The 19,185-nt window shown below is 29.6% G+C and overlaps 2 protein-coding genes across 10 annotated transcripts; both read left to right on the forward strand.

Annotated features, from left to right (window-relative positions):
* Window positions 1-4,782, forward strand: LOC145202475 (bifunctional 3'-phosphoadenosine 5'-phosphosulfate synthase-like). 3 transcript variants are annotated; one of them, XR_016451320.1, is made up of 7 exons: window positions 348-651; window positions 1,265-1,439; window positions 2,072-2,734; window positions 3,278-3,400; window positions 3,480-3,592; window positions 3,694-4,005; window positions 4,103-4,782. XR_016451320.1 is itself a non-coding variant. In XM_090083508.1 (6 exons), exons 2-6 carry the CDS (start codon window positions 1,283-1,285, stop codon window positions 4,507-4,509), a joined length of 1,854 nt encoding a protein of 617 aa, XP_089939634.1. In that variant the 5' UTR covers window positions 1-23; window positions 1,265-1,282; the 3' UTR covers window positions 4,510-4,782. The 3 variants fall into 3 exon arrangements, 2 of the variants coding, with proteins under 2 accessions (XP_089939634.1, XP_089939635.1); XM_090083508.1 differs by lacking the exon at window positions 348-651 and adding an exon at window positions 1-23 and having other exon boundaries at window positions 3,278-3,592; XM_090083509.1 differs by having other exon boundaries at window positions 382-651; window positions 3,278-3,592.
* Window positions 4,783-9,180: 4,398 nt separating this feature from the next.
* On the forward strand, window positions 9,181-18,109 carry LOC145180630 (galanin receptor 2b-like). 7 transcript variants are annotated; one of them, XM_090083513.1, is made up of 3 exons: window positions 9,181-9,885; window positions 16,193-16,273; window positions 16,741-18,109. In XM_090083513.1, exons 2-3 carry the CDS (start codon window positions 16,270-16,272, stop codon window positions 17,994-17,996), a joined length of 1,260 nt encoding a protein of 419 aa, XP_089939639.1. In that variant the 5' UTR covers window positions 9,181-9,885; window positions 16,193-16,269; the 3' UTR covers window positions 17,997-18,109. The 7 variants fall into 7 exon arrangements, with proteins under 7 accessions (XP_089939639.1, XP_079911675.2, XP_089939643.1 ...); XM_090083514.1 differs by lacking the exon at window positions 9,181-9,885 and adding an exon at window positions 14,182-14,526; XM_090083516.1 differs by lacking the exon at window positions 9,181-9,885 and adding an exon at window positions 14,556-14,829.
* The last annotated feature ends 1,076 nt before the right edge of the window (window positions 18,110-19,185 follow it).

Consider the following 19,185-nt stretch of genomic DNA (forward strand, 5'->3'; position numbering starts at 1 on the left):
TGAAGATACCAACTATTTTTATGGTAATCCAAAAGTTTTAATGGCTCAATGACTAAGATCAACTGTATGTAGCCTAGGCCGGTGTGCTTGTATTAAACTGATATTTTTCTTTTTTTTTCTCGCCCGGAACGGTAGTAAGTTATTCAATAATTGAAAAACTTTCCAATTGTAAATTTCATTTGTATTTTGGAAGTGCTAAGTTTATTTGAATATATTTTCAATTGAGTTCTAAACTTTACTTATTTTTAAATAGTAAATTAAAAGCAAAAATTCTTATTGAGAATATTTAGAAAACCCCCCCCCCCTCTGCTATAATGAATGAAGTTGAAAAAAAAAAGTTTCATTGAAGATTACAAATCGGTAACCATGGTTGTAAACAAAAATATGTCTCATTCAAATATTGAAAATAAATATCAACATAACAACTCCAAAAAATACTAATTATTTACAACGTTAATTGTAACTTTTCTCTTAAAATCTTAACTTAAAGCTAAGCTGAAAAGCAACTTCATATTAAAATCATTCTAGATCTAAAAAACTTACATATAGTAATTTTTCCTCTGAAACAAGATCAGTTTTATGGCTTACCTTTATGAGAAGCTTCTCAGTTGGATTTACTAGTTACATTTCATAATTAAGTGTTTTATGAAGGTATACATAGTAGTTGTTTTTTCACTACTAGTTTTTGAATTTTTTAACTTTATTTTGATAAATGTTTAGCTTTTTAAATTAGGAGCGGATTTTCCAAGGTAACATGCATCTAAGATTTTTTTTAACATACTGTTTTTTTTTTTGTTTTTTTTCTTTTTGTTTGAGTTGGGTTCGTATTTATTTTAAAATATTTATTTTTTTTATCAAAGAATTTCAGTAAATCGTTAAATTGCACAAATATGAAAGTTTTAAATATTCTATAGATAACAAAGTAGATATTTTTAAAGTTGGCATAGTTCATACATTTTTGTAATATTCCTTTTTTTTTTTTCTCCATATTATTTCAAGTTTACAGCCAATTCCACAAGACTTCACTTTTTACCTAAAACAAATTTTTTTAACAAATCTGAGTGAATTTTGAATGCTACATGCCAATTACTTTTGTAAATTAAAATAATGAGCATCTTATAATAAGTTCTGAGTGGATTTTCCATGGGAAGAAACTCCTAATTTTTTTTTTTTTTTTTTTTACATAAGTGATTTTTCAAATTGATAATTCTTTTTGATTATCATCTTCATATTGTATATTTATTATTTTATCATGTATGCAAAGATATGACATGGTAATTTTATGGATATGGCATCAGTAATATCTAAAAGTTCAGGAAGATATTCTTCAGCACTTGCAACAAATGTTGAATTTAAAAAAGGTCAAGTATCAAGATGCAAGCGAGGTGAAGTTTTAAGTGGAGGAAAAAATTTTAGAGGCTGTACAATATGGTTTACTGGTAAAAAAATTTCTGAAAATAGTTTGTGTTTTATTTACTTAATGAAAAGCAAGTAATTGCTGTAATTAGAGCTACATACAAATTTCTTACTTATGCTTTTTGCTCTTATGGGAACCGGAGCTTTAATAATCTCATTACAGTCCAGTAAATTTTCCTCAAATTTCACTTCCTCAACTGCCAGAAAATGGTGGACATGTAGTTAATTCTGCCTTTTGATAAAAAAAAAAAATCTTTTTTACTGCAAATTGAATACAAAATAAAGATAATGAAAGCTTTTCTCCTACCCTAAATTTTTTCAAACTTCAATTTGATGAGTTAAACTTTTTTTTTTTGCTTTACTCTTTAAGATGATTAGGAATTATGTTTGCTGATTTTAGCAGATTGTTGAATCCTATTGCAGTTAAGGTGCCATGTAAATCTGATATAAACATATTATAAACATTTGGTTTCTTACTTTAAGTTAAACTTTTTCTAGAATTTAAAGGAAAAGTTTTTAATTGTTCAGTTACAATATCATATAGATTACTCCATTGTACATCAATTTATCTTTGCATATTTGTATTTATGATTTCATATCTATTTTTATTTCAACAAAAAGTAAACAACAAAAATACATTTCTGTTTGTTTTAAGGGTTATCTGGTGCTGGGAAGACAAGTATCAGTTTTTCCCTTGAAGAGTATCTATGCTTGCATGACATTCCATGTTACAGTTTAGATGGTGATAACATGAGAACTGGTTTAAATAAAAATCTTGGTTTTTCTCCTGAAGATCGTGAAGAAAATATTCGGCGAGTTGGAGAAGTTGCTAAATTGTTTGCTGATGCAGGAGTTGTTTGCTTGTCAAGTTTCATTAGTCCCTATGCACAGGATCGTTTAAGGGTACGCCAGTTACATGAAGAAGCTGGATTACCATTCTTTGAATGTTATGTAGACACATCATTAGAGATATGTGAAAAGCGTGATGTAAAAGGTTTATACAAAAAAGCTCGTGCTGGCATAATAAAAGGTTTTACTGGTATAGACTCTTCTTATGAAATTCCTGAGGCACCTGATATTGTTCTCAAAGCAGGTTCTCTCTCTATTGATGAATGTGTGCAGGAGATTTTAAAAATGTTAGAAAAACATGGAATTTTATTTTCATCAATAATAGCAGAAATAAAAGAGTTATTTGTTGATAAAGTTAGAGTTGATGAGTTAGAACAAGAAGCTTTGAGATACCCATTTTTAAATATTTGTATGTTAGACATGCAATGGCTACAAGTCTTAGCAGAGGGATGGGCTTCACCTCTGAATGGTATTAAGATTTTATATTCTAACTTTAATAAATCTATTTTTATATTGTTTGATATTTCATCAATTTTATTTTTCAGCAAAATAAATTCTTAAAGTTTTCATATAGTCTGAGCATACTGACAATTGGTTGTTTTTTGCAATAACTCAAGAGGGCTTTGTTAACATATATAAAAAATAGACTTTTTAAGGCACCATTCTTTGTGTTTATATTGGGCTTTTTTATAACAAAGTGTAATGCCATGATGGTAACATTCATATAATTAAAAACTTCCTTGTGTGCAAAGTATTCATCACCATCAAAATAAATGCTATTTATTTAAATGGTGATGACTACTACAATTTTAGTTTGTTAAAAGTTTTCACATACTTGCTGAACCTACTTGAACATACTTGCTGAATTTAAGCTTGCTGAAGCTTTGAATGTTTTACACACTTTGTAGGAGTAAAAGTTTTATCTAAATAAATTTATATATTTTTATGTGTGAAAAATGTAAACATCATGTCTTAATGCTCATGCATTCTTGTACCATGTACCTTTTTTTAGGTTTTATGAAAGAATCTGAGTATTTACAAGCACTTCACTTTAATTGTCTGCAAAATGAAGGTTTAGTAAATCAGTCTGTACCTATTGTCTTGGCAATTTATGATGAGGATATGGTCAGAATAGGTAGCAAAAATAGTGTAGCATTATATTATCAAAGTAAGTTAGTTGCTGTTATGAGAGGTATAGAAATATTTCCTCATAGAAAAGAAGAGCGCTGTTGTAGGCAGTTTGGTACAACTAACCCCAATCATCCCTATATTAAAAAGATACATGAAATGGGCAATTGGCTAATTGGTGGGACTTTGGAGGTTTTAAGTAAGTCAAACTACACTATAAGTTTTTATAACTTAAGCTACACAATAAGTTTCTCCCTAATGTAAATACAACTTTTTTAATAAAATTTTTTAATTTTTTAGATGAAATTAAATGGGATGATGGACTGGATGTATTTCGTTTAAAACCAAATGAGTTGAGAAAAAAGTTTAAAGAAATGAAAGCTGACGCTGTGTTTGTTTTTCCGTTGCATAATCCAGTACATAATGGACATGCTCTTCTTATGCAAGATACTCGAAAGGAGTTAATAAAAAGGGGCTACAAAAATCCTGTTTTGTTGTTGCATCCTTTGGGTGGCTGGATAGTAGATGATGATGTACCAGTTTCTGTTCGCATCAATCAACACTTAGTTTTTCTTGAAGAAAAGATACTTGAACCAAATAAAACTGTTTTAGGTAACTTTTTCTTGTTAAAAACAAATTTTGTGAAAATTCTTTTTGTTTTTAAATAAACTGTGAAAAAAATTTTTTGCTTTTTAATTATGTTTTTCAGCTATTTTTCCGTCACCCATGATGTATGCTGGTCCTACAGAAGAACAATGGCATTGCAAAGCACGAGCTGTTGCAGGTGCAACATTCTATATTGTTGGTTGTGATCCAGCAGGTTTCTCACATCAAGAACAGCCAGGAGATTTTTATGATTCTAACCATGGAAGTCAAGTCCTTATGATGGCACCAGGGCTGTTACAGCTGAAAATGTTACCTTTTAAAGTGTCAGCTTTTAACAAGGGCAATCAAAAAATGGAATATTTTGATCCTGAAAGGAAGCAAGATTTTGAGTTTATTTCAGCTACTAAGATGCAAGAACTTGCACGCAAAAACATTTTGCCACCAAATGGTTTTATGGCACCACAAGGGTGGCAGGTTTTGGCTGACTATTACAGGTCTATTAAAGTATAAAGTTTTCATTAGTTAACATTTTAAAATTTTGATTACAACGCCTAGTCTTAAGCTTATCTTTTATATGTGATTTTTATTCTATAAATTTGATATTTTTTTTTAAAAATGTTTTATTAAGTTACTTTTTATTTATCAAAAGAAAACATTTGTAAACTTTCCCTAAAATATTTTATATATAAAAACCTTTCTGTAATGTCTACAAATTTATTCTATAAATTTCTATGAAACCCTTTTTATAAAATAATATCTGTGATTGTAAGGTGAAAGGTCCCATTTCTGTGTCATTTTTATGTCTGCAAAAAAAACTCTTTGTCCGAAATAGGACAAAATAGTCTACCCCACTATAACCAATAAAACTAGAAAAACCCATTGCAATGTACAGTAGACAGTAAGCCATTAGGTGATTTGTCCAGGACATAAAATTATTTGTTTTAATAGTTAATCTTCCAAACTTAGTAACTGGATATGATGGGTAATGCAAAATATAACATTTAAGTATTTCTAGAGATTAAATTTTTTAAAACTGTTTTAAAGTGTTTCAAGTTTGCTTCCTATCCATCTATCTATATAAATATCAGAATCGTTATTGTCAGTGGCGCACCTAAGATAATGTCATGGAGGGTGTGGGGTCGAAGTTCTGGGGAAGGGGGAGAGAGTTTGAACGGCTAAAAATATTTTAAGGCAACCAACAATTTATCTAAAGTTCGCTTTAAGTTGTTTACAACTTTTCTGAATTTTTTCTTACGTCAAAAATTATTGCAAATTTGCTCGGAGGAGAGGGATGGAGTCTCTAAAAAGCGAACAAAATATTTAAACAAAGTATTAGCTAAAATGAGTTTATATCCGTAAATAAATCGGTAAAAGTGAATATTATGAATCGCGATTTTTATCACTGATGTTATCAGACTGGATCCTTCTTATGATACGGCCTACAGAACTTAGCTGTACAACGTCAAAACACAGTATCTGTATTTTTCATAATTGGATATGAAAATGATTTTGTAAAGTACGTTGGGCCGCCAACTTAACTTCATACTTATCACTTGAAACTTCATACTATGAAGCTTCAAGCGTTAAGTATGAAGTTAAGGAGGCAGCCCAACGTACTTTACAAAATCATTTTCATATCCAATTATGAAAAATACAGATACTGTGTTTTGACGTTGTACAGCTGAACTTCTACATTGGGAACGTCTTGCCCTAAATTGCACATGCTGTTTTCTTTTCTTGTTCATAACCGTGGCAAACAATTCTTGGCTTTAGATAGGGATTACAAAACTTCGAAAACTATAGGTTTGCATTAGTATATGAGTGGGGGTAAAGCAAAAACAAACAAAAGCGAAAACTTGACTCTTATTGCGCGAACGTATTATTTAAAAGGGTCCTAAGAGAACCACATGATAAACAACTTTGTCATACATTCAATATTGTTACCTTTCTACAAAGAAGTCTTAAATAAAAATATACCTCTTTTAGCAATACTTTTAGTTTAAGTATTTATAGGATTTATAATAGTCTTGATAGATATGTAATCAAGACCAAAGACAGCACACTCAAGGCAAAACCAAAACACTTATAGTTAAGGCCAAGAATTTAACTAATATGGTAAAAACCGAGAGTTTAACACCCAAGGAGAAGGTTAAAGGCAGCGCTCTCAAGGCCAAGACCAAAGCTTGAATAACATATTCATAACATTTTAAAAATGCTTGATAATTTTGTAAAATGAAATTTACGAAAAAGCCCAAACAGTTTTAAGAGGAGCTTATTTGATTTTAAATGAAATAGGCTCTTCTTTTTTTTTTTTTTTTTACAAATTTGGTTTAAAAATCAAGCCGATATTGATTTAACAACAAAAAAAAATTTCACTAATCGAGAAAAGAAAACTTTAACGCCAAGATGTTTTTAGAACGGAACTGAAATGAGTTTTTGTGAAAACAAATAGACCTTTGTAGAACCAAAACAGAAGACATAAAATACGAATTTTACTTTAACAAAATATCGTACTGTGTAAGCTAAAAAGCTATTAAAAATACAAATAGTACGTTAAATAGAACGTTTAAAGCACGTGAAATTCTTAAATATAAAAAAGTTTAAGGCTATAAATATCCTACGTCCATGATTGTTTTTTGTAAATATCCTACGTCCATGATTGTTTTTTATAAATATCCTGCGTCCATCTGATGTTTTTTCGAGAATTTTTTGCAAGTTTCTTAAAATTTATTGATGATTGAATAAAAATAAAAACTTCTACAAAAACCTTGAAGCTTTATACTTATAAGAAATATTATTTGAAAAAATGAATAATAAAGCCAGAGAGAAACATAAGTACGAAGCCTGAAACCCAAGATGTAGGCTAGTTATAAGTACGTGCACAGAAAACAACCACTCGTCTTGAAAAATTTAAAATGGAGTATAATCCATATAGGGCCATTGTATAAATTGATTAAAGAAAAATTTGCGATCCGCAAATAAAGTTTTTTATTTTGCGCGGGAGATACCCAGCGTAGAGCCAATATATTCGATTAAAACCTAAGTTGCCACATGCACTACAACCCACGTCATTCTTTAAATCGCCAAAATACTGAGAAAATGTAACTGCGCTAAGTTGGTCACTGTTCGCCACTATGGAATGATAACGAAACGCACAAAACAATTGAATAACAGAAAATTTCTTAAAGATATTCTAAAAATATATTTGGAGAGTATTGTAATATTTTTTTGCAGTAACGCCATATCACTAAAATTATTTTGGCAGTAAAAAGACTTTTTTGAGATAGCAACAGTTAAAATGGCAGTTAAATAACCTGGCAGTATTTTTGATCAAGCGATTCGTTAGTTGATTGTTTATTTATTTAGTAAAATTTGCACACCGATCGGCTAAAAAGAAAAAGAAGTTGAAAGGTAAATTAAGACTTCACTCGGCAGTGAATAAAAGATTGATATAATGTAAAACGTATTCTTTTTTATTTTCAGGTTAACTAATTTTTTCTGAGCAGACTGTTTTAATCCATTAAATATAATTACTTTTATTTCCGGTAACTTGTTTCAAAATTTTAACAACGATGTGTAACGTCATTAAAATTTACTTTAAAGGGAGAAAGAGGTGGAAATGAAATAAGTCTTACGTTAAAGAACATCTTTGACTTTTTCACGTTCACTGCCGGAAAATATTTAACTTGCGAGAGAAAAACTACCAACTGATACGTTTTATTACCTGTTACTAATTTATTACTTTGAAATAAAAAGCCAGTGGTCCATTCGTATATTCTACTGTCGGAAAATAATCTTCGATGTTTTCCGACTTTTATTAACCTAACTGTCAAGATTAACTAATTTATCGACATAATGCTAAATGTTTTTTCTCTTTTTTTTTATTGTTAAATTTATTTGGTATATTTTTTCAATTTATTTGGTGTATAAATTTTAGAAAACCAAGAGAATAGCGCAGGCCAACGATAAAATTGTTATATTTATTTGATGTTTAAAAATTTATCAATAACTTTATCGAAAGAGTTTTCTAGAAGAGAAAAAAATCACTCTATATTCGTGCATGATGTTGTAGCAGAGTAAGTTGACCTTTTTATTAATCATAAGATATCCCCAAAAGATCTATAGAATCACTATCAGTTTTTAATTCCCCAAAAGTACCTCTTTTAATGTTCTTTTTCATAGGCGGACAAAATCAATCGAACAGTTCTGATATCTACACTACCATATATGTAAGTTACCCATATTCTGCTTGTACTTTTAATATGGACTTAGTAGATGTTAAAAACTTATGGGTGCGTCCATTTTTCATAGAGCCAAGTTTTGACATATAATTTATTCATAAGGTAAAGTTTTGGCATATAATTTATTCATAAAGTGAAGGTTTGGCAAATGATTTATTAGATTAGCTGAGCTTTGACGATGAAAATTTAACCTTTTTCAAAATCTGATGGAACATGGTTCTGAATTTGTCAAAACTGAACCAAGTTCCAACTAAATCTTGAATGATTTTCTGTTTACTTCCCACGGAGTAGTTTTTATCAAGAAAACTGAGAGAATAACACAGGTCAGCGATAAAATTTTTTTACGATTTTGCCTGATTCTTGTGTTTTTGGATGTGCTACCATTTTTTCAACTTTGAATATAGGCGAGAAGTTCATTCTTAAAAATCTAGTATCTGTGCATTTTAGTATTGTAAAACATACAGCAAATAAAAATGAAATTACATTCACAGTGGAAGTAAATGGCACCTCAAGTACTGCTCTTTGTTTTCCACTGTATTCTTCTTCGCTTACAGCTGTGTGTTTTCTTTCAGTCAAGATAACCTAATTTGGCTGACTGCGGTGTAAAAACGTTCCTATTAGTTCTTATTTTGTAAATGTTGAATTTTTAATAAAAACACGATGTGTTGAGTTAAGCCATTGATTAAAAAAAAGTAGAGTATTGGCTAAGTTTTTATTTTTTATTTAGCATATTTGACCTGTTCTTAAATACAATCAAGGTCTTATTGTGAGAAAACTGAAGGTGAAAAAAATAATCGATGCCAGAAGCGATTTTAGCACCCAAAATTACATAAGATCGCTGTATTTGTTTAAAAATTTTAACAACTTGCATTTGATGCAAGTTGTTAAAATTTTTAAACAAATACAGCAATCTCAACATATCTCAACATATCTCAACATATCTCAACATATCTCAACATATCTCAACATATCTCAACATATCTCAACATATCTCAACATATTTCAACGTATCTCAACGTATCTCAATATATCTCAACATATCTCAACAGCACTTTAAGATGAAAACTTTCATAAGTTTTCATTTCCTAGAAGGCCTCCAATTAAACTCTTGGTTTAACAGCCGTTATAGAACGACACAGTTGTTAATCCTAGACAAGTGAATGTTACAAAATGGTTACCACAAAATAACTGTCGATAATATAACTCATACAAAAAGAATCTAGCAGCATCACTACCGGCAAATGATTGCCAACTAAGAACGAGCCTAATCAACAACCATTGATTAATGTGCGGAAATCATTCTTATGAAAAAAAATGTTATCTCTAGAGGAAAAAACAACAACGAGTACGAACAACAAATGATTACCTGCCTTAGGGAAGTTGTTTTGTTGGCTGTTGTTTTTTTCAGTCACTTTTTCGGCAATTGTTTTGTCAGCAATCATTTTGCTGGCAGTCATTTCGTTGGCAGTCATTTCATTGGCAGCCATTTTATTGGCAGAAAATTGTCACACGACCAAAATTCAAAAAAATCTTTTAATAAATTTGATTTTTTTACAATCTACTACTTGTGCCTCAAAGCGTGGATGGAAAAGAGAAGCGTCGATGCTGAAATACTAATTTTCAACTGCTGATGGTCATTCGATAGGTAACAACATACTAGTTTTGCTAACTTAATTTTATCACTCTAAGAGAATGTAATGTCTCTCTAATAGAATATTTTAGCATCAACAGTTCGAAAGTACTTAAAAATATTTTTATAAATTTTTTAATATTCTTACTTCTTAATATTGTTAACATATTTATATTAATTGTTAACATATTTATATTTATTGCTAACATATTTATATTTATTGCTAACATATTTATATTCATTGCTAACATATTTATATTCATTGCTAACATATTTATATTCATTGCTAACATATTTATATTCATTGCTAACATATTTATATTCATTGCTAACATATTTATATTCATTGCTAACATATTTATATTCATTGCTAACATATTTATATTCATTGTTAATATATTTGTATTAGGTAAAATGGTTCAGTCCACAGCGCCGCAAATTATGAAAGAAAATATTTTAAAATATCATTTCATAAAACTTATATTTCCTGCATTTACGATTGAAAAGGTGGCTTACTGTTCTAACGACGCAACTTAATGTGCTTCCTATGTTTTCATTTGTGCCAATAGTTGTGTCATTTGTTTTACTTTCAACTATTTTTGACTAAACCAAAATACTCTGATGTTATGTAGGTACAAATCGCTATAAAAGTCTAGAAAAACCAAATAGATGTTAAGATTGTGGAGAAAATAGCATTCCAATCGAAGTTGTTATTATGTAGTCTATTTAATTCCAACGGAAAAATTTTCTAAAAAATTATTGACCATCTTTGTCACAATCTTTGAAATTTTAGTGCAATTGCTTGTTTTGTTTTAGGTTCCTGAAAGTCGAAAAAAAACCAGGGGTTTAAGAGGTCTGTAGAATAACTTTTAATGGTTGTTCATCCTAAACTCAAATACCACATATTTTAAACAAATTGATTCTCCCAAAATAAGCTTTGCTGATTCTACCCAGTGGGCATGCGTCGTCCGCGCGACGTCCATAAGACGTCCGTTAGACGTCCAGACGTCCTTAGCACGTCTGTGGGACGTCGTGCGGACGACGCATGCCCACTGGGTATTGATCATATTGCACCCCACTCAGCTTATTAGGAATACATAAATAAAAAAAGATGTCCGATTATTAACCCTAGGACCAGTAGGCCGGTTTTTCAATCGCGATACCATTTCCATGGCATAGTTACAGGGTGGCAAAGAATTTGTAACCACTTTTTTTACTTTTAAAACATATATTTTTTTCATGGTAAAGTTTTTGAAATCTTTTTTTTTTTTTTTTTTTTTGTAAATAAATAAAGTAAATAAATTTTGTTCTAATAACAAACAAATAATAAGCTATAATAAAATAATAAGCTATAATAAAATAATAAGCTATAATAAAATAAAACAATTATTAAACAATAACGATAAGGGTTTATTTTAACGTCGTAAATCTCGAAAAAAAGATATGTCATCCTAACAGTAGCATTAATATCCGAAATTATAAAAAGTAAGAAAAAAAACCACTGGAAGGAAATGTTTAATTATGGAAGAAAAATTAAAAAACTAAAAAAAAAGAGAAAATTATCAACTTGATTGACGATTATCTTAACAAATTCGATAAAAAAAACCTAAAATAATTATTTTTTTGTAATCATTATTTACAATATTTTATTAAAACCTATTTCCACATATTTTTAAAAACAAAATTAAAAAAATGGATATTAATACCATTCGAAATTTGTGGTATACCAGAGTGAGATAAGCATATAACAAAGATTATTCAACTACCAAATAAAATCTGTTCTATTACTAGAACAGTGTCTTTAATATAATTGACCACAATTTTATTTCTGTTTGAAGTAAAGAAAAAAAGGATAGTGCACAGCGTGACTAAAATTGATCGCTTTTAAAGTATGTATCTTAAATGTATCTTTAAAGTATACATTTAAGATACATACTTTAAAATCGATCAATTTTAGTCACGCTGTGCACTATCCTTTTTTTCTTTACTTTATGGTATAGAAACAAAAACATAACTTAGAAGAAAAAGAGCTTTGACAAGTCGCGAGGCTAGAAAGAATTTGTTCTATTGCCCATTTTTAACGTTGGGAGAAAGTTTTTGATTTTTTTCTATAAGTAAAAACTACTTAAAATTTTAGCTTCACTTCTTAAAGAAATAATAACTCATGCTTTAAGTAATTTATATTTAATTAAACTATTTATAAAAAAAAACTTTAAAAACAAAATATATTTTAAAATTTAGTAAGTAATCATTACTTACTAAAACTCGTTTTCTCCCAACGTTTAAAATGGGAGATAGAACAAAATAATTTTAACCTCTCGAAGAGTTAAAAAAGGGATTCGATGAAATAACTATCGGTGTGAAATAATATACAGGAAGAACAGTTTTATTTAAGCAAGTTTTAATTCAACTGACAATTTAGTTCAAAGCATTTTTTGCTGAAACGTAACATTTTATTCGTGAATTAAATAGCAATGTTAGAATGTGATCAACCGCTGTACTATTACAGTTTTTTTCCCTATATGGGTAAGTTTCTAATTTACCCAGATGGTTATTTGACTTAATTTTTAACTTCATCTTGCTAATTATTTTTATAAAAACTTTTCTCCCGCAATTAAACATTTTTTTCTTTAAAAGAGATTCTTTTCTCCTCTAAATGGTTTTGGAAGTTATCATTTTTACGATGATGTTCGTAGTGGATTACTTTTTTCTTTCTTTCATGATTTACGACGAATTGTCATAAGATACTTTTACGACGGCTACTTTCACAACTTTACCTTTATCTTGATACATCGCATAAACACTTTATAAGTTTTTACAATATCTTTTAGCTGGGGGGTGTATCTCTAATAATACAAATTTTTTTATAGGGAGCACTATGTCATTAAAGAAAAGTTTGAAACTTTTAAAAAATAGATTTAGATTGTTCTGAACAATCTAAATCTATATATATATATATATATATATATATATATATATATATATATATATATATATATATATATATATATATATATATATATATATATATGTAAATTTACATACAGTCCAACTTTCAAAATTGTTCTCAAAAATGTGAATCAAAGGTGGCTATCCCTTTTTTCCCCAATCCATATCCCTTTTCTGATTTTCTATTTCTTCTTGTTTCAAGGCTGTACAGTGGGGAGGAGAAAAAGATCATTTAGTTTCTTTAAACTTAAAACCTCAAAAAATCAATTAAACCAAAAAAACATCCGTTTTTAGTGCTTTGTATTTGCTATGACCAATCCCAAAGTTTTTAAACTGCAATCTAAAGAATATGCTTTTCGGTGTAAACATAATCTAGCTTAGAAACAATTATCTAGCTAAGAGCCCCACAAACAACCAGCTGGGGGCAGGGAGTATGTAATAGCACCCAAAATTACATATGATTGCTGTATTTGTTTAAAGAATATCAGACAAAAATTTGTTGTACCATAAAAGGACATTATCAGATAAAAACTTTAAGATGTATACGGGAACAAAGACAACTGTAAAAAACCGTTTTTACACCTGTAAGGTTTTTGGTAGTACAAACCATAGCAAGCCTCTCTCGAAGTTTGTAATCTCTGGTCTGAAAGGAAACATAACATTATGTCATTGGTTTGACAACTTCGCTCCAATCGCCATTATAACAATACTAATACTTGTGTTAAATTTTATTGTAAAACTTTCTTCATCTGACTTAAGTTCTTTAAAAGCCTAATATAAAAATAATATAAAAATAGTATAAAGATAATATAAAGATAATATAAAGATAATATAAAGATAATATAAAGATAATATAAAGGTAATATAAAGATAATATAAAGATAATATGAAGATAATATAAAGATAATATAAAGATAGTATAAAGATAGTATAAAGATAATATAAAGATAATATAAAGATAATATAAAGGTAATATAAAGATAATATAAAGATAATATAAAGATAATATAAAGATAATATAAAGATAGTGTAAAGATAATATAAAGATAACATAAAGATAATATAAAGATAATCGTCAGATGCTAAAATGGTAAAAAAAAAAATAAATTTGCGTAATACCAATTTGAAAGCTCTATTCTTTGCCCATATTTTTTTCATCAAGATTTCTTTTGATTCAATCAAATACTTGAAAGGCTAAAACTCTTTTTGGATTAACTGCATGAGTTTTTTGTGCATAATTAATCAGAAGATTTGTGTAAATGCTTTTCGTGATAATTAGCGTATTCAAACTGATTGAAAACCTAGTCGTTATGGACGGCAAAATGATGTTCAACTTTGATTGAGTACACAATGATTGAGTACAAATGAGCACAAAACACTTTGATTGAGTACACAATCAGTACAAAAGCAACACCTAAACGTGAAAACAAAAAGACGAACGTATAAACGCAAACACGATACAAAAAGTGTTGGTTAAAGACAAATTTGACTTCAGCGAGTTGTCACAAGAATGCAGTAAATGTATGTTTTAAAGGAATAAGTTTTAATCTAAAAATATTCTAGAACTTTCGTTCATAATCATTGGGAAAAACAATAACACTTCGACGAGGGGAAAAAATGTGCGTTTCTCACACTCCGAAATGAAAAGCGACATATTAAGCTGAGTGTTTCGAAGATAGTCAATTATCAATATCGAATGTTAATTCGGTAAGAAATTTCCTTCCCATACTTCTTATGTCAATTTCTTTTTTCACCTATTGATTGTTCCCATGAAGTCCATTTAATTCATTCATTAAACTTCATTCAACGCTCCATTCATCATACAGTTTGATTCATTAACTCAAGATGCTGTGCAGATTGAAGATTTTTTTGTCTCAAGTGGATAAATGTAGCGGAGCTAAGTACTCTTATCGATAAATCAATTTAATCCTGGAAATTTGAATATCGCGCTGAGTAACAAAAACATGCTGGATAAAGGAAGTCCAGATTACATCTAATGGAAAATAAAAAGTATTTTTCTTTTTTGAAATGTTCTCTTTTCACAACCATGTAAATTTCAAATTTGAATATTTTATGCATATTTTCCTCCCTCGCCCATTGTAGAAATATTATTAAATTGCTTGATGGCAATTTTAGATTCTTAATCAACAACTGTCGGATAATCTAAAAACGTGTTTTCTAATAACATAAGTGGTTTTTTAAATTTTTAAAAAAATTATTTCTTTTCTTAATTAAGTTTTTTTCGTTGAGTCTTGAAAGTTTCATTATAAATTCTCCGTCAATTTTCAAAGGAAAAAACGTTCGGGTAGTGCACAAGGGCACGTTGGGGATGTAAATTAGAATACTCTGTTGTAAGCTTTTAAATAAAAATTTGAAATACTTTCTGCCATCAACCAATAACATTTTTTAAATGCGTTTAATTTTAGAATGTGTGTTTTATAGTTTTATAGAAGATTTGATAAAGAGCGGATATTTCTTGTACATTACATTTTCTCGTACTTTATTGTCGGCAAAGCTTTAGTTCGTAAAACAGTTTTTTTTAACGCATTCCGATAGGATTACAACTCAGCTCGTGTAAAATTTTAACAACGTATGAAATGATAGCATTTATTTAGTCTGAAAGAGTAATTTTACTTGGTTTGACAGCGAACCAAGAAAACATGGTCAATTAAGCCAGCATTTGCCTTGGTAAATTAAGACAAAATTGGCGATTAAAAGAAGAGTGTGGAGGTGAGTAATGGCTTTCAGCGGATTAACTTATCTCAGTTCCACTCAGCTGAGTTTTGTTTGTTTTTACAACTCTTGCCCAACGATTTTTGAATCGTCTTCATAGTATTCTTTTTCGAAAAAAGCAAACTTAAAATTACATTTCCTTGAATTTACGATCTCTACAATGTACATGTTCAATTCGCTTTCTGTGTTTTGCCTTTTACTCGGAGATTTGTTAACAGCAGTAATTAATAATTGCTATTACTGGTTTCTGATTGCTTTTCTTAATCCTCGTGTTGATAAACATTCCCCATTTGGTGTAAATTTTGTTTAAGGAGATTTATCAAGATTAAAATCGCTCATGAGTTTCGGCATTCTTCAGTGAAGTCAGCTTTTCTTAAAACTTCTCGTTTGATTTACAACACTAGTATGTCGACATAATTTTATACGGAGTTATATATTTGTAATGCAACAATTACTAGATAAGTTTACGAAATGCAGATATATTTTATATATGATTCAATTGTTTATATAGTTACATACCTATAGAAAAACCCATAATTATAAATACAAGCACATATAAATAAATACGTGTCACGTGATATATATACATTTTTATTATTGATAATAATATTTGTAATTAGCATTGCACAACATTTTATAGAAAATCAATTAATTGCACGGCTTTGTCCAATAAACGCAGCTTGTTGTGATCGGCAGATGTTTATCAACTAGCAAACAATGGGTATGTTGTTTCTTTGAATTGTGTTGTAACTGGTTATGGAGATTAGAACTAGTTTTCATAACCGTGGTATGTAATTCATTTTGTAATTTCGTCTCCATTCGTTCTCCTAATCATTCTTACAATCTTCTATCAAACCAAATGAGAAACCCCCCTGTTGTAAAACAATATTTTCATTGTATAAACGCATAAAAATGTTCGATGAAAAAAGATTCTGTTACTTATTTCCAATAAACCATTTGCATTAATTAAATCTTTATTCGTGTAAATACAACACTTGACAATTCTCAATATCCGTTAGGAAAAAAATGCGTAGTTGTAATTCAGATAAGGTTAAACTGACATTCATTTTTGTTTACAAAGAACTAATACGAAGAGTCAACATTAACAAAAATATGTAATACCGATATAAACAATTGAATTAATACGCTTCATGTTGGTTTTTTCTTAAAGAACAAATTTTCATTTAGATAAAAGCAGTATGAACCACACAGCGTCTTTTGAAGATAACAGAATTTCGTTACGAATACAGAATGCGGTTTATATAAGCATAGCAGGTTTAGCCATGTTTGGTAACGGCATATTTTTGGTATCGGTTTTACGATCTAAAAGAAAACAATTAGGATTATCCGAATACTTGGTTGCTAATCTCGCTTTTTGCAATTTTTTTTTGGTCGTCACTTCAATACCGCTTCAGGTTATTGAAATTAATATTGGATACTTTCCTCTCGGTGCGTTTGGTTGCCACATTATGTATCCGTTGGCAACATGGGCGTTAATATCTGTTACAGAGACGTTGTTATTTCTATCATTCGAAAGATATATTGCTATTAAGCATCCATTTAAGTATATCCAACTAAAGCGCTTTTCAAAAATTATTATTTTCGTATTCCATTTGATATCAATCGCTTCAGTATTACCCTACGCTTTAGCCTTGCACATAGTAGAACTTGATAAAGTTCCGCAGTGCAAAGAAAAGTGGTCCAAAAGAATCGGTTCGATGTATACAGTTGCGATGTTCATTTTGCAATATGGAATACCTTTACCCGTTATGACTGTCTTTTATGTGATAGCAATTCGGGAAATAAAAAAGCAAAACGACGAGTTTATAAAGTTTTCAGAAAAACAATATTGTTCATTTAATAATAATCGCTGGGAGACGTTGGAAAAAAATATTAACAAAAACTTAATGCATAAATTACGGGCGTACGGAAGCTCATGGAAGGCCTCCACCTACAGAAGCATAATCGCACAAAAGAGGCAAAAACAAACTATATCCATTTTTAAACTATTTTTAATTATTGTATTGCTTTTTGCAGTCTGCATGATTCCGAACCAAGTCACCTGGTTATGCATGACATTTGGGACAAATTCTATAAGCGAAACGTGGTTGACAATTTCCTATTGGATTACTTATACAAACTCCGTTCTTAATCCAATTTTATACGGAATAAATACTAGATTTAGAAAGTTTTATAAAAAACTGTTTAAGTCGTGTTGCGGCTTAATGGGAAAGCAAAACGTTTATTCAGAATCGAACTTTCAGTCGCAAACAGAAAATATACATTGGTTGACACTGCCGTTGCCAAGGATAAAAAATTCCGAAAACAATGTTGATAAAAACTTGCATTCAGACGAACACAATGAGACGAGCTCTTCTGAGGAAAATTGCTATTTCCAAAGATCAATTTCTTACAGGAAGTATACTGCTACAGACGAAGTGTAGCTTAAATTATTAATATAAATATTTTGCAAATTTATTTCCTATCGTTAGATGATTTCATATAAAAAAAATTCAATATTTATTAATTTAACGAAATATACTTTTGAGACGATAAACGGGCTACATTAAATTTATTCACTTTTGACATATACTAAATTGAGATTTTATTGGGGAAGACGGAAACAGAATAAATATATTTTACTTTCCGGCAATTTTTTAAAATCCCAACTTTAAATGAATTTTTTCACGGTTAAAAGGATGTTCAACATCATTTACAGATTAGTCCTGTTAAACTGACGCACGTTTGTATTCCAGCAACGTGTTTTCAAAACCTTCGTTATTAAAATCCATCGGGGGGGGGGGGGTGTAAAAAAGGAGGGAAAAATGTAAATTTAGTTTAATTGCACACAGTGGACGTGTGAAGTTAAAATTTTAAATGGATACTAACGTGTTTATATAAAATAGACAATGGGTTAAAACCACTCAGACTGAAAAATATTTTCTTTAGTGGGTTTGTATTACAAAGTTAATTGTTTAGTTTTTTCGTGAAAACAGTTTTTTCTGTTTTCACAAAGAAAGGAAACCTTTTTGTAAAACTTTTAAAGATCTAAACATACAAGTCACGCTCGAGCAATCATAAGCGTCATTTTACCGAAGTAAAATGTGCAATCTGTTTTAGTTCTCAATCTGTACAACATTTGTAAAACTGTAAGTGAAATCTTTGACAGTTATTTCTAACTAAAAGCAAACAAAAAACAACCGAAATGTTTGACTCTTGTGACGAAAAGGCTTTTCTTAATTTAGAGCCTGTTTACGCAAACCTGAGGAGAACTGATTAAACTATGTACTTTTGAATCGACATCCCGCAGTTAAGTATTTTCAAAGTTAGAGTTCTTGGTTGGGAACTGAAGGGCGACTGGTTAGTGAACATAAATTTAAGTGAAATAGAGATGACTTCAAGAGCAGCAACCAACAACAAACAAAAACATGTTTGAGTAAGCTGGATTAAGTATCTGTTTAACGCAGAAATGTTTTGTAAAAATCAGTAAAATGTTGACAATGACGACATTCAAGAAGATTCATAATTAAAAGTAAACAAACTCAGAGTTTGTTAAAACGTTGTTTGTTTCAACGAGGAAGATAGTAAGTCCACATCTTTTTTGCCTTACTCGAGATCAAAAGTTCAATGCTG

The sequence above is a fragment of the Hydra viridissima genome, unplaced genomic scaffold (assembly GCF_058129835.1).
Source record: "Hydra viridissima isolate aposymbiotic clone 2 unplaced genomic scaffold, HvirCarnegie_v1 scaffold_3, whole genome shotgun sequence".
In the NCBI taxonomy this organism is placed as follows: Eukaryota; Metazoa; Cnidaria; class Hydrozoa; order Anthoathecata; family Hydridae; genus Hydra; species Hydra viridissima.

Excerpts from the sequence above, each read along its gene's own strand:
- LOC145202475 (XM_090083508.1), top strand. The coding sequence starts at position 1,283 with ATGGATATGGCATCAGTAATATCTAAAAGTTCAGGAAGATATTCTTCA. Across the intron at positions 1,440-2,071 it reads CTGTACAATATGGTTTACTG|GGTTATCTGGTGCTGGGAAG; the intron begins GTAAAAAAATTT and ends GTTTGTTTTAAG. Across the intron at positions 4,006-4,102 it reads ACCAAATAAAACTGTTTTAG|CTATTTTTCCGTCACCCATG; the intron begins GTAACTTTTTCT and ends TATGTTTTTCAG.